The sequence below is a fragment of the Blennius ocellaris genome (assembly GCF_963422515.1).
Source record: "Blennius ocellaris genome assembly, chromosome: 5".
NCBI classification, from domain to species: domain Eukaryota; kingdom Metazoa; phylum Chordata; class Actinopteri; order Blenniiformes; family Blenniidae; genus Blennius; species Blennius ocellaris.
The window spans coordinates 17,773,030-17,786,836 of NC_137654.1; the positions used below are offsets into that span (position 1 = coordinate 17,773,030).

General features: G+C 41.2%; 2 protein-coding genes across 2 annotated transcripts in view; both read right to left on the minus strand.

Annotated features, from left to right (window-relative positions):
- The window catches only part of pkig (protein kinase (cAMP-dependent, catalytic) inhibitor gamma), a 33,050-nt gene extending 31,855 nt beyond the window's left edge, over positions 1-1,195 (minus strand). Inside the window, exon 1 of the mRNA XM_080496471.1 lies at positions 920-1,195. The gene's annotated coding sequence lies outside the window, so the exon portion shown is untranslated. The remainder of the gene's footprint in view (positions 1-919) is intronic.
- A 5,032-nt stretch (positions 1,196-6,227) lies between these two features.
- ttpal (tocopherol (alpha) transfer protein-like) lies at positions 6,228-12,869 on the minus strand. The gene is made up of 6 exons (XM_080496466.1): positions 12,827-12,869; positions 12,085-12,311; positions 11,201-11,444; positions 10,863-11,056; positions 8,962-9,072; positions 6,228-8,090 (listed from the first exon to the last, which is right to left on the minus strand). Exons 2-6 carry the CDS (start codon positions 12,292-12,294, stop codon positions 7,812-7,814), a joined length of 1,038 nt encoding a protein of 345 aa, XP_080352592.1. The 5' UTR covers positions 12,295-12,311; positions 12,827-12,869; the 3' UTR covers positions 6,228-7,811.
- Between the last annotated feature and the right edge of the window lie 938 nt (positions 12,870-13,807).

Consider the following 13,807-nt stretch of genomic DNA (forward strand, 5'->3'; position numbering starts at 1 on the left):
TGTGCACCCAGCTCCGAGACCACTTCTCATCCCATCCCAGCCAGACCACACTGAAGCAAACCATCACAGGCAGGCAAGAGGCCAGTATTTATTTTCACCAATATCCATGCCCAGTAACGATGGCCCTTGCCCAGCAACACTCATGCAAAGTAGGGGGGTAGCCCTCCCCACCACCACCAACCATCCTCCTCACTGCTGCTGAGTCTCCATCCACTGCCCTGTCTGCATGAAAGAAAAAAAAAGAAGAAAACCCCCCCCCACCCAAAAAACCCTGGACTGACATGCCTCTAATTCACTTAGCAGCCCGCAGGTTGCATGCAACCTGCTGTCAGCGCTGCCATGTTATTTCATTGAGTTTGGGAAATTGGAGTTGATTTGTGTTTCGGTGGAGGAGAGCCGATGGAAGACGAGAGGGGAGATGAGAGCTTTCCACGGCAATCCAGGCTGTCATTAGTTGCACTGAATGCAGCAGCTAATGTGTGGGAGGGATGTGTGCATGCATGCCAGCCTGTGTGACTGTACACACACACACACACAAACACAATACACACACACACAAAACACAGAGGCGGCTGGAATCATTGCACACTGCGAATATCATTGACTGTCATTAGATAATCCAACACAAGCTGACACAGAGGAGGATGCATTGTGGATTCAGTCGGGGGAGAGAAACATGTATTGTCTGTGGGTTAGACGTCGTCGGGGGCTGGCTGCAGAGAGAAATCTTCATCTTCTTCTTCTTTTAAAAAATAAAATAAAATCATGCAGAAGAATCGCAGGCTTCGTGACTGTGCAGCTCGCTGCGGCTGCTTTACTTCAACGGCACAGCTCCATTTTCCTGCGCGCAGATAAGAAAAAGGAAAAAAGAAACACAATCCCGGACGCAAACAAAGCGACAGAAAGAGCAGCGACTCACCTTGGTCGGGTCGCCTCCTGTTATCCACTTGTTACAATGGGAATACAACACCATGGGTCTCCTGTTAAGTTTGCTGGCAGTCGGACAAAAAAAAAAAAAAAAAGAAGGGAAGAAAGAAACGCCACCGGGACCGGAGATGAAGCCGTGTGGATTTACGCAGCAGGGAGAGAGAAATAAGAAAATAAAATTGTAACAGGAGCTGTGCGTAAAGAAAAGATAACGCCTGGGTGTTTTCTCTCAGAGAAGCGTCCGCAAACAACGAGGGGAGCTTCTGTCTTCAAACAGCTGTTTTTTCCAAAATGGAGTTAGCCGTGATTGAACCAATCGCAGCCCGTGTGTGGAGGCTCCCGCTCCTCCTGTGGGCTGGAGCCGAACCACACCAACCGCCACACTTACTACCTTCATCTCCCTCTTATTTATTTTTTTATTTTTTTCCCCTTTGTGGCTGCAGCTTTATTTTGGACTCTCATCAAAAGCCCAGCAGAGATGTGATTTCCAAGCTGGGGAACACCAGATGTGTTTGTTTTTTTGTTTTTGTTTACTGTCTGGAAAACATTTTGCAGTTTGCTGCTTTTGCCCAAGCTGCTTCTTTTTTGTCTTCCACTTCTGAAGTCAGTACCAGTCCTGTGACCTTTCCTGGCACATGGCTGACCTTTAGACAGGTTTATTGATAGCTTTAAAGCCAAAATATTCCTCCCACCAGCCATTAAGAAGTCCTAATATTTTGTCATCGTTGCAGATAGTGTTCAAGTAAAGGGCGGTTCCATCATATTGTCGTTTTTTTATGGATAAATGTAAGCAATATCTTACCTTACCTACCTGGTTACAACACCTGTTCTGGTTGTGGGGGTCACCTTCCCACCCCAACCCCGGGTCTAATATGGTCCTTAAATCACTGGTGTGTATTTTAGGCTTACTAAATGGTAAATGGATCTCACTTATATCGCGTTATAGCTGTGTGAGCAGCCCCAAAGCGCTTTACATGATTCATCACATTCACCCATACACACCATTGGAGGCTGCAGCCATGCAAGGCGCTGTCACTCCAATGGGAGCAGTTTGGGGTTCAGTGTCTTGCCCAAGGACACTTAGGTATGTAAGCAGGCAGAGATGGGAATTGAACCGCTCTACCAAACGAGCTATACCGCCGACATTTATTAAACATTTACTATCTTTTTTTTTATCATTAATACCAGCCGACTCCCAGCAGAGATGACATTTCCAAGCTGGTAAACACCAGATGTTTTTATATGCACTGGTATGTAAACAAGTTTGTTGTGCAGGCTAAATCGGGAGGAATTGTCTGTGCAGGATGAAATCATACACCCAATGGATGAGGCTTCAGGGGAACACCGTCCCCCACTCCACATTGGGCGCTCAATCCTGGGTCACATCACGGTAAAATGTCATAAAAATGCATTCAAATTTACATTTTAAAATAGTGAAATATTTAGCTGCTGCTGAAACTAGACCTTCAGTTAAAATTGTTAGCGATGAATTAAATCAAAAATAATAAACTCATAGCCTTTATGTGTGTTTAAAATACACAGAGTATTGGATGTCATCACCTTGTCAGTGACCTTGTCACCAACTCTTTAACATGAGCAAACACAGGCGATGGTGGAAAGGAAAAACTCCCTTTTATGGAAGAAAGCTCAGCAGAACCAGGCTCACAGGGGCTCCCTGCTGTTCGGTCTTGGATCGAGGGACACAGAGTGAGAGGAAGGGGGAGGACCGACATGGAGCAAAAGCAAACAAAGTATCGTCAGAAAGCAAGCTGATTTATCAAAGCCCTCATTTTTACACCCCTGTATTTTAATCTGTAGTTAACAAATAATAATTTTAAAAAATATAATTCAAATGGTAATCATGATGTTTATATGAGTTTAAAAATATTTCAACAACTATTAAACAGCCATATTAAAAACAGTTTTCAAGAAGGCTGTGGCTGTGGTTGCAAGTTCAATTCCCTCTCTGTCCACATGTTGAAGGGTGTGTGAGCAAGGCACTGAACCCAGAAGTGCTCCCAGTGGATGGACTGAACACCTTGAAGAGCAGCCGTCTGAATGGTGAACGTGATTAACAATACAAAGTGATTTGGGGACTTACCGGTACTTATGTAGTGGAAAAGCACAATATAAATTAAATCCATTCACTACTTCTAAAGTTTCAATCTCGCCTGCATTGTTTGAACAATGATGTGCAGACAGACAGACTGGGACACAAAACTATTACAAACGCACATTTTTCTCTCTCTCTAAAAAAAAAAAAAGGTACATATTTTAACAAAGGAATTAATCAAGAAATGTGGATGGATGGATGGATGGATGGACAGATGGACTAACCATCGATTTTTTCCCCCCCTTTTTTGTGCAGCTGAGGTTTCAATGCTGATGTCTGCCGGCCTGCTCACCGACATTGAGCGTCAGCTTTTGGCAGCCATACAATCTGAATTGAAAATCTCAGCATTCCTTTTCTGTAAAAAAAAACCAACAGTGACGTTAAACAACTTTTCACTGATCAGGAACCATTCTGGAAATGTTTCCAATATCATTCAAATCTGTTACAGCCATCTGAGTTTGTTTGCTAAACAATGAAATGATTCTCAAACATTTTGTTGGCGCAAAACACAACAGTTTGCACCATTTGATGGTTTGATGTTTTTACAGACACAGAACAGAAACTGAGTCCACTTTCCTGCAACAGCAAATTGAGGTGCAGGTTTGTAAAGAGGTGAGGAAATTATTTCGGGTTTGTATAAAAATAAATGATCTTCTCCTCTCATCGTGAAAAAGTCCCGTTTCCTCTCACAGTACAAACTAATATAAAATGTTGGCCCTAATTTGTCCCGAGGCGTGAATGTGTGTGCTGTTGTGTAGGATTGGCCTGAGCTGGTTGAAGTGGTATAGTCGGTGGATGGATAAAACGTAATATCTTAAGTAAGAGAAATTCAGAAAAACCTGCAAGATTGAAGTGTTGCTTCCTAATTTCTTTTTACATACGCCTCCAGTTTGGGATGCTCCCTATTAACCTACTATCCTGTTTCCAGAATGTATCACACGCACCTCTCATTACCATAACTCCTAGACTATTAGTGATATCTCATTGAAAAAGAGACATTATATTATTCCCATATACCGGTCAATATACAAACTCCAAGGATTCATTATTCATAAGACCATGTAGTCACAGACAGGATTCACAGGCATGTTACATATTTGTAAGAGACATAGTGACTCAGTTATATTGGAGAACTGTCAGATATTAAAAGGAAAAAGGGACAGAAACTCACCCTCACTGCAAGTGTAAAATCAAAATAAAGCCAAGAAATCTAAATCTAAATTACAATGGTTAAAAATTGATTTTTTTTTGCTTTCGAAATGAGGTAACCTGCAATAGTCTTATAGTACCTTCCATCCATATTCTCTACCTGCCTTGTCATGTTAGAGTCACAATAAGCTGAATCCGTGAGGGTGAAAGGCAGGAGACAACTTTGGACATAGCAGGTTGTATACAGAGACACCTTCACTTTAACATGTTGGGTTTAACCTCACCAATTAACTTCACATGCATGTCTTTGCAAAGATGGAAGTAAACCCCAGTGCGTGGAGGAAACCCATGCATGCACAGGAAGAATGTGCAAACTCCAAACAGAGGCCAAAGAACATGTGAACCACTCCATCACTGTCCCGGTCATCAAAAAGCTGGGATACGCTCCAGCGCCTGGTGACACCGAGTTGGATAAAGTGATGTAGAAGATGGATGGGAGGTTAAGATTGTCAACTTTTCACAGGAGATGTTACACAGCTGTGTTTGCAGACTGGACCAAGCCCCTTCTCCTGGTAAATAAAACCATGGTCCATTTGTAAAAGCAGAAGAGTCACTCCTCAAACAATCTGCCCTTTTCCCTCGTTTTGTCTGCTCGCAAACGCCTTGTGCATGGGTGCACGGCGGTCTTGTTTGCTAAATGAATGTCATGGAAACAGCAGACCTACAATAGCAGTGTGGGCTGTGTGTCGTTAAAATAAAGTCAAAATCTCATGAAAGAGACAGAACAAATTAATGAGTTGTGTGTGTGTGTGTGTGTGTGTGTGTGTGTGTGTGTGTGTGTGTGTGTGTGTGTGTGTGTGTGTGTGTGTGTGTGTGTGTGTGTGTGTGTGCACTCCAGATGGCAGCTGTCCAGAAACAAACCAGCAGTCTCATGAGCCAAACTTATTCACGACCGTAGGACACAGCTCTTCATTGTTTAGAGGACATATTTCATGTGTGTGTGGGGGGGGGGGGGGGGGGGGGGTCACATGATTCGCCAAAAATTATCTAAGAGACACATGCAGAGCCAATTATTATGCAGCATATAAATGTCATTTCATTCCCAGCAGCATCTACAAACACATTTGTGTTTCTGCTTCAAGGAAACACCGAACTACTGTTTGTTTGAACTCCTCTACACTATTGTATTCAGATTTTCTATCTTTTGTCTTTTAAGTTGTATTTCAATTGACGCTTGAGTCAAATGTAATTAAACGTTAAAAAGAACGAGATACACTGAAAAAGGAAATACCAGTGACCGCTCACTTTAAGGATAAATATCCTCTTAACACTTCATAAGAAATGCAGAATTTTGGTTCTTATAGTCGTTTGTATGTTTATGTTACTTGAATATAAAGAGTTGTGTGTATATCTGTACAGCTCAAAACACATTCCTCATGAGCTGAACATAGTTGGCAATCAACATTTTTTTCTGCTTCTTCACCTTATCTGCATGCTCGGTTGTTATGTATTGAGTGACTTAAATGCAGTAATATAATGAGAACAGGCAAGTGGAGCTTCTTCCTGCTCCATTTAAGAAATAAGTTATTATCATAGTTTGAAATTTGCTTAACTTGGACTTGTCTCCTTCTATATTTTCATTGTGCTTTATTTTATGTAGCTTAACTTTCTGTGTTCAGGAAGTAAAAGAAAAACATTACCCAAATGATGCATCTAAAAAGGGTAATTCATTTACATTTGGATTACTTTGCTTCTAATAATGCTTTGCTTATTTTCCCACTCTGCTGCACTTGCTTTTGCTTTAAGACTGAAATTGGTTGTTTTTTTTTCCCACCACTGTATTCAAGCTGTCTTTGGGGACCAATAAACCCGGATTGGGAAATTCGGCTCAAGACGAGATGCTTTAATGCTGCAAAGAAATACTCACATCTTGCTTGTAGCCTGCAGCAGCCACACCACAAACAGGAGACAAACAGCATTGCTGCTATTGAGTTTTACTTTACTGTCTTCACTATCAACAATACACTTTCCTCAACACAATACAGCTCATTTCCACCACAGACATGCTAAAAGTAAAAAAACATAAATAAAAACACAACAATCGTAGCATCAGGCTATAGCAGGACGACAGACCCGACATTATTGCACATTTCTGTACATGGCTTTGTGTACAATTTGGCAAACCAGATGCCTCTAAATAAGATTAGGGCTAAATGTTTTATTTCGCTCTCGTGACTTCCTGTGATCAGCAATGGGTGTGTTAAGACTGCATGATGAAACACAGGCAAACAATTTCAAAAGAAAAAGTCCTGAAAGAAACTGGAAACCATAAGGCAGATTATCTGAACTTAGAAAAATAATCTTCTCATAAGATTCAAGCCACAAAACTGAAGCATCAACTGGACAAAGGCAGTAAAATACTCTATGTGATATAGATTTAGCAGTAACGTTTAACAATAGATCTATTACGTAACTCTCTCGCTCAGTCTCGTGTTCACGTTCCAGCAATAAAGTATGTCCACTTCTGTGGGAGAAAATACCTGATGAGAATACACGCGAATATTGCTTTGGTGCACGCAACACAAGGTATACAACAACAGTTTAAGGCAATGTGTTAAATGGTTGCTTGAACACAAAATACAGTGCGAGCGGAACAGTGAGACATTGCAACCAAGCGGAACACTGACAACCGATGTAACACTGACATGAAGATAAGATGGACGAGTCAGAGGAAAAGTGAGCTTTAAGAATTATTTCTCATTGTAAAGTAATAAAATATCATTTAAAATTTGTGTCCATGTGTATTCGGAAACAGATTCTTTGCTGTAATCATTCCTCTTGAAAGTAGAAAAAAAACAAGCAACAACCTAGAAATACAAGGTCCAGGCTGCATACTAAGAAAATACATGATGTAAAGGTAATATCTGTTTTGGATACCATGCATGGTCAGGGTGAACATTTAAAATGCCACACAGAGAAGGACCACAACCTCAGACTCTAACTAGGAATATTCCCGCTGTAACAGTGCCAACCACTACACCACTGTGCACGGCCATATGCCTCTTTAGAGTCACGCATTAAACCCATACACACTCATGGAAAACAAAATAAACAAACAAAAAAAAAAAAACTCAAATCAAATCACTTATATTTAGTGTTGAGGTGCAGCCTGAGAACAGGAGGGCTTCAGTAATCAAATAAATTGTTGTACCGATGAACATCCCCCATTGCAGTGCAACCTTAGTGGAAAAAAAAACAAACTTGTTTGTTTCAGAGGAATGTCAAGCAAAGCTTGTTTCAACGTACACACAGGCACCTCGCCGAGGAAAAACACGAGCTTAATATCTAACCGACCGATAACACATTTCATCCAGCTCATCAACAGAGGCTAAACATGCACTGGCTCTTGGCAAAGCATCTTTTCGAGAGCCGGGAGCTGCCTGGGAGCGATGATTGAATGCTGGGCGACGTGTAAACTACAGAAGACTTCCCACCTAAAAGTAGAGCTGCTCAGTTAGTAAAATAAGTCATGTATAATATTGGCACCTTGCCCTTTTAAAGTCTACACACATGTTTCGGATGAAACAGAAAACAGTCCTCGTGTGCGTCTGTACACGGTGCGTCAGTAACAGTAGTAAAGCTGCGAGCGCAGCCCCCTGAACGTGTCCTCCTCCTGCCCGGAGGCCTGCTGGCCCTCGAACAGCATGGAGTCTGGGAGCTCCACGCCCTCTAGTGGATCCGGCTGGCAGAACTCCACTATGAACTCCTCCTCACAGTCCAGCAGCAGTCTCGACCAAGCGCGCATGTCCAGTTGGCCCGCCGTGCCGCCGTACTCCTCCGGCAGCACCGATCGGGGGATGCTGCGGTGCAGCGAGCGCAGGTCGGAGCCGTGGAGGATGTACTGTTCCAAGACGAGAGAGAGCAGAGGCGCGTCACGGAAGACAGTGGATTAAGTTATCTTAGTGGCTCCAATCAATGTGATAAATGGCATTGATGATAATGAATCCACAAAGACTTGGTGTCTGTTGCCCTCACTGCCTTGTGCCTTGTGGCCTTTGTTTACCATTACAAATTACCATTACAACAACAATATTACAGGAATAAGAATAACAATGCAAGGTCAAAATGAGCAAAGTAATGAAATGTATACATTTTAAACTGAGAAAAACCATAAATTATTTACCCTCATTCCTTCTACATTAATACGACTGACAATAGCAGGACCCCTACTGTCAATATCCATCTATACATGATAAATAGTCCATAGTGATCTAACCAAAACCCGGTCCCTGTATTTACAGCTATTTTTATTGCATCTGTCCTTCTAAATACTATAGTTGCATATTATATTAAATATCTGTGTCCCAAAGTTTGGGTCCAAGTTTTACCATTTCCTTCTCATATTAGTAGGTTGTTTTAATATTGTATGTCAATTTAATTATCTTATCTGGTTCTGAGGGCTTTTCATAATAATTTTTAGTTGACCTTTTTTCACTGAGATGGTAACACGTCAGCTTGCGGCCTCAAACTCGAGCAAGCGAATAAAACACATTTTAAGTGTAATTGGTCAAGATCTTTTGCAGAAAAGTTTTTTTGTGCGAGTTCATTCAATTGAAAAGAAAACGTGTCATCATCCAGTTTCACAGAAGAAAACAGATTTGAGTTGTTTTCCTTTTTCCAACAAGGGCTCTGGATTCAAGTCAAACACACAACTAAAAAGTGTCCTTGTTTATCAGAAAAGGTGTGAGAAACAATTCAAGGAAAATATTTACCCTCTCTGCCATCTTCTCCTTCAGAAAGGGTTTAATTATAGCAAAGATGCCTTTGAAAATCCGGGGTTCGTTAATGATGTTCACGGCCTTGATTCTGATTGGAAATCCATCCTGAGAATTGGAAGGAAAAGAGCAATCAGAACAGTCACAGCTGGATCCTCTCATGCGCTTCACATGCTTTGCGTGTACTCATGTGAATGGCTCAGTCTCTACAGTCGTGACATAATCCAAAAGGGAGTGCAACAGATGACAGGATGCAGGATTAATCTCTTTTTGCTGAAGTGCTTCTACAGATAAAGTGTATTCTGCCTTGAGGTTTATATTTATTAACCCTACATCAGATGAGATCAATCGATCGGCCAATAGGTAAATAGAGGGAGAAATAAAAAGACAGGCAGACAGACGTCGTCGGTCACTGCACAGCTGATTGACGTGCCATTTCCTGCGCAGAGTTTGCATATTCCCATGTGGTTGCGCTCTCAGGGTACGCCAGCTTTTTCCACACAACCAGAAGACATGCATGTAAGGTTAATTAGAGATCCCAAGGTGCCTGCAGAAGTGCTTGTGTGGGAGTCGGTCTATAAACACGCACAAGCAAATTAAACAAGAACAGAACCTTGGAAATAAAAGAAGGTCAGGCAATCCTGACCGATGGCAGTTTTAACGTTTCATATATATGTATATATTTCAATATATCACGATATATTGAGCAGGTCACCTTGACAACACTGCACCCCCTTCACACAAAAAAATTTTTGGCCACTAGATGTAGCAGTTATATTGATAGTGTGAGTCACCCTGGGCCTATTTATTGCCACTTTAAAGGACTGTTAAACTACACTGTCTGAAAATAAACAAAGAAAATACAAATTAAGTATTTTTAGTTAAGATTTATTGAAGAGCTGATAATAACAGATTACTTGAAATGAGAACAACTGAGAGCGGATTGTACCTGTGACTTCGCCTGTTTTGCACCTGAAAACACGGGATTTCTGCACAGTGATATGAAAAAAAGACCTATCTAACGTAATCCATTACATATTTTGTGTGTAAAATGACTTTTCACGTCCAGCCCGACGGACGGCGCGTCGCTACACGGCTACCGCAGCTCGCGTCACTCTGCCCGCTGAGTCTAAATATGGACGATTTTGCTTTGATGGCTTGTAAAGCCGTTCACTTCAGCCACCGCAGCAGCCGCTACAACTTCTGAACCGTCCTCACGTCTGCCTGAGAGTCACGTCTCTCACGCAGTCCAGCGTCTTAAAGTGTATTTATACAGTAGTGCTGTTTGGGTGTTAGGTGTGTCTTAACTGTTGATAGTATAATATATTGCAGGATTTAATGCATCGAAAGTGATGATGCTACATTGTTGTAAATTAAGATAAAGGCAACGATGTGAAGGGGTAGGATTAAATAAGCACGTCTTCTTCCTACTCCTTTTCATGCATGTGAAAAGACACAGTAATTGGATGTTCTGTTTTTTCATTTGGGGTTTTATTTTGTGTGGTTTTTTTTACATGTTCGAGATAAACTTCAAATCAAATCGACATGCTACCTACAAACACTCAAAACCAACGTTTCTTTTCTTTCTTTTTTTCAAAACACAGAACATACCAACATGGGCAAAATGATGTCGGTAATTTTCATAAATTTCAGTGTCGGTCAATTTTCGGTTTATTGCCCAGGCCTAATTGTGTGTATTGATGGGTTTTTTTTTTTTTATGTATGTTTTACTGCCGACTGTACTCCAAAATGCCCCTTGGGGATAATAAAGTTCACCTTCGACCTTGACTGGTAATCACACTCAAGGCAGCTGCAGCTCCTGCAAATCTAACCTGGATAAAGCTGGTTTAGAACCTGGATGGAGGATATATAAGATGTATTTACTCAGATAGTCTTACCTGGAGGATGCTCACTATTTTCTTGGCAAGGAACGGGCCTGGATTGGACGCTTGTGACATGCCCACCCCAGTGTAGTCAGCCAAGATGACCAGACCGTTCACTTGAGTTTCCTCCGGTTGAATCAACTTCTCCAGAGTCAGATAGATGGCACGCACGTTGTCGACGAAGGGGTAATCATTGGGTTTCCATTTTCCTGTAAAGAGGAGTATAAGTGAAGTGATTGTACATTATAAGCAAAGATTTTCCAATTATCAACAGTCATTTGATTTGTGTAAAGAGATTCTTAAACTAATGGAGTTAATATGTCGAACAACAACTGAATCCATGCCAAGCCCACCTGGCCGGAGACACAGGATGTATCTCCCGTTGGGGTCCGGCTGAGGCAGAACTGTAAGGAAGCCCAATTCCAAGACATGTTTCACTGTGGACGGCTTCAGGTCCTGGAACACTTCCGGCCAGGCCTTACGGCCAGCGTGGTAATTCAGCAGCAGCTGCAGGGCTCGGTCATAATCGAACTTCCTGGCTCGCAGGAAGCGCAGGAGGAATGCATCGTCCAGACGGGTCCTGAGATTTGGCTGCTCCTGCATCATCAGGTGGGAAAATAGAAATTATATTCTTGAATGATTGCAAAAAAAAAAAAAAAGTTATTTGTATATATTCAGCTATTAAGTGCCTTCATTTCAGATGCATTGCAATCATTCATCTTATGCACGAGAAACATATAGCAGATTTCACAGTCCTGAGGTCCCTATGCACATAGCCAGCAGTAATATTACATCACAACACAGTCATTTGAACCTCAATAAATATAAAACAGGTTTATACAAAGCAGTTCAGATATATTTATATTTCTCTAATGAAACTCAACTGAAGCAGTACTGAAAGGCTCACCTGGTATTTTGGACATTAGAGTTTATTGATTAAGAATACAAATGTAGAGACATATAATTACAGCAATAAAGTTAATATTTTACATTGTTTGTGTTTCATTTCCTATGGGTGTATAGAATATGTATTTATTTTGTATAATGTGTACAAAATAAAGTCAGCCACTATCTCTTATAGTTCCTACTTTTTAAATTGGCAGCTGTTGATGGACATATGTCTTGTGAAAAATTGGCCTTTGCGGTTTGAATGAACAACACTACAAACAAAGCAGCTTAAAAAAACAAGCTTTTAAAGTTGTGGTGGACTGATGCCTGAAAAAGCTTGAAGCCAAACCTTCAGTATCATGTCTCTCAGGGCCTGGACATCCCGGAGACGCCACTCAGGCTTTTCCTGCAGCTCCTCTCGTGCCTTGGCCACCAGCTCAGGGGTTAGGGTACATGAATAGATGGGTGGAGGAGGTCCTGGGAACCAGCCGTGCCCTGTAGCTGTGGACTGGTCCACTGGAGGACAACTATGGACGAGGGACTCATGCTGATCGGCCATGGACTGAGTGGGTGATGCTGTTTGGAAAGCAACACAGAGAGAGAAACTAAACAACTGGGGCCATTATAGGGAAATGCAGGATGATCTGTAACGAGCCAGTAAGATACTTGACAAACATGCATTTAAAAATCTAAAACGAGACATAAGAGCCATCGCAAGTTCAGCGGAAAACAGTATTTAAAGATCTAAATGAGCATTTTACACGTGTTTACCCAAGACAAGACAAACCTTAAGCAATGTATTTAAATCGAGTAGATGGTTGAATCTTTTTTGACCTCCGATATTGTGAATGTGAATATATCCGACATGAAAAAGGTGGTTGTTCAATAATAAATCAAAAATTAATCCGAGCCCTAAACACAAGCCCCTGTCACTAAAGTCAGAACGACTAAATACAAACCCCCGAATCCGCCCTACACCCACCAGTTAAAAGATAGATAAAACAAAAACAGCTGATAACTCGCAATGAATTACTGTCTAAAAGCACCTGTAAGGATTTTAAACTATAAAAACCCCAAAAGTCATAGCCGACCTGCAGAGAAAATCCTGTTCCGGGTGGGGAAACGGTGCTCTCTCGTTGGTCCCTTTTGACCACGTGATGTAGCGTCATCGAGGACGCAAGGCCATGTTCGTGCGACTGTTGTTTTGATGGTGGTGATGCGTTCGGGCTCATCGGAAACTAGGCAACTCTGACTTATTTAGTAACATGTAGGGCCTCTCTATTTTTTTCAAGAAATGTTAACCCAGCACAGCAATACAGAAATACATTATATTTCAAAGCATTTTTTCCCGTGGTTTTATTATTGGCCTTTGTGATTTTATAAGATTTTTGATATAATTCTCTAACCAGTAATATTATTCATTTACACAAACTCCACTGTATAGTTAATAATTAAAAACTCTATATGTACAACAGCACATTTTTTAAATACATCGTAGAGCCCCCTGATCATTAAATTACAAATACTGTGCACATTCCAACGTGAATCCACTCTAGAAGTCTGTTGGAAGTCAGTAGGTGGCAGAATTGACCAGCACGACGCAGACTGCCTCTTACTCCAGACTACATATCACATGCAAAACTGTCAGGTATGTGTTTATTTTAAATGTGCAATACGGGCTCATTAATTTCATTCATGGGCATTCGTAAAGGGTTGGTCGTTTGTTTTTTTGTTAGTTTTTATAAACTTCCATGAAATGAGACGCGATTGGTTGAATCCCTGATACAACAATGAAATATGCGTTTGCTTGCCTCTTTAAGTTATTTAAAATTACTTGAAAACAAAGATAAGACATTTTTAATCAATTATTAAGGGAAGCAATCACATCATTGCGTATGTGATTTGTACTAACGTCCCAAATGTATCATGTATGCAATGGCATCGTCCATCCTTTAGCCTGTACCTGCATTTAGTCAACAATAGTTTGCTGTATTGGTAAGAAGCAGTGTTCCAACAAAATCAACTTCAGCATCTGAAAATATTTTTTAAATGCATGGATACAACTCAAGGAA

Coding starts and splice junctions, on each gene's coding strand:
- ttpal (XM_080496466.1), bottom strand. CDS start 12,294: ATGGCCGATCAGCATGAGTCCCTCGTCCATAGTTGTCCTCCAGTGGAC. Junction 9,073..10,862: donor AAATAGTGAGCATCCTCCAG/GTAAGACTATCT, acceptor TCCAATTCTCAG/GATGGATTTCCAATCAGAAT. Junction 8,091..8,961: donor AGGAGAAGATGGCAGAGAGG/GTAAATATTTTC, acceptor GTCTTGGAACAG/TACATCCTCCACGGCTCCGA.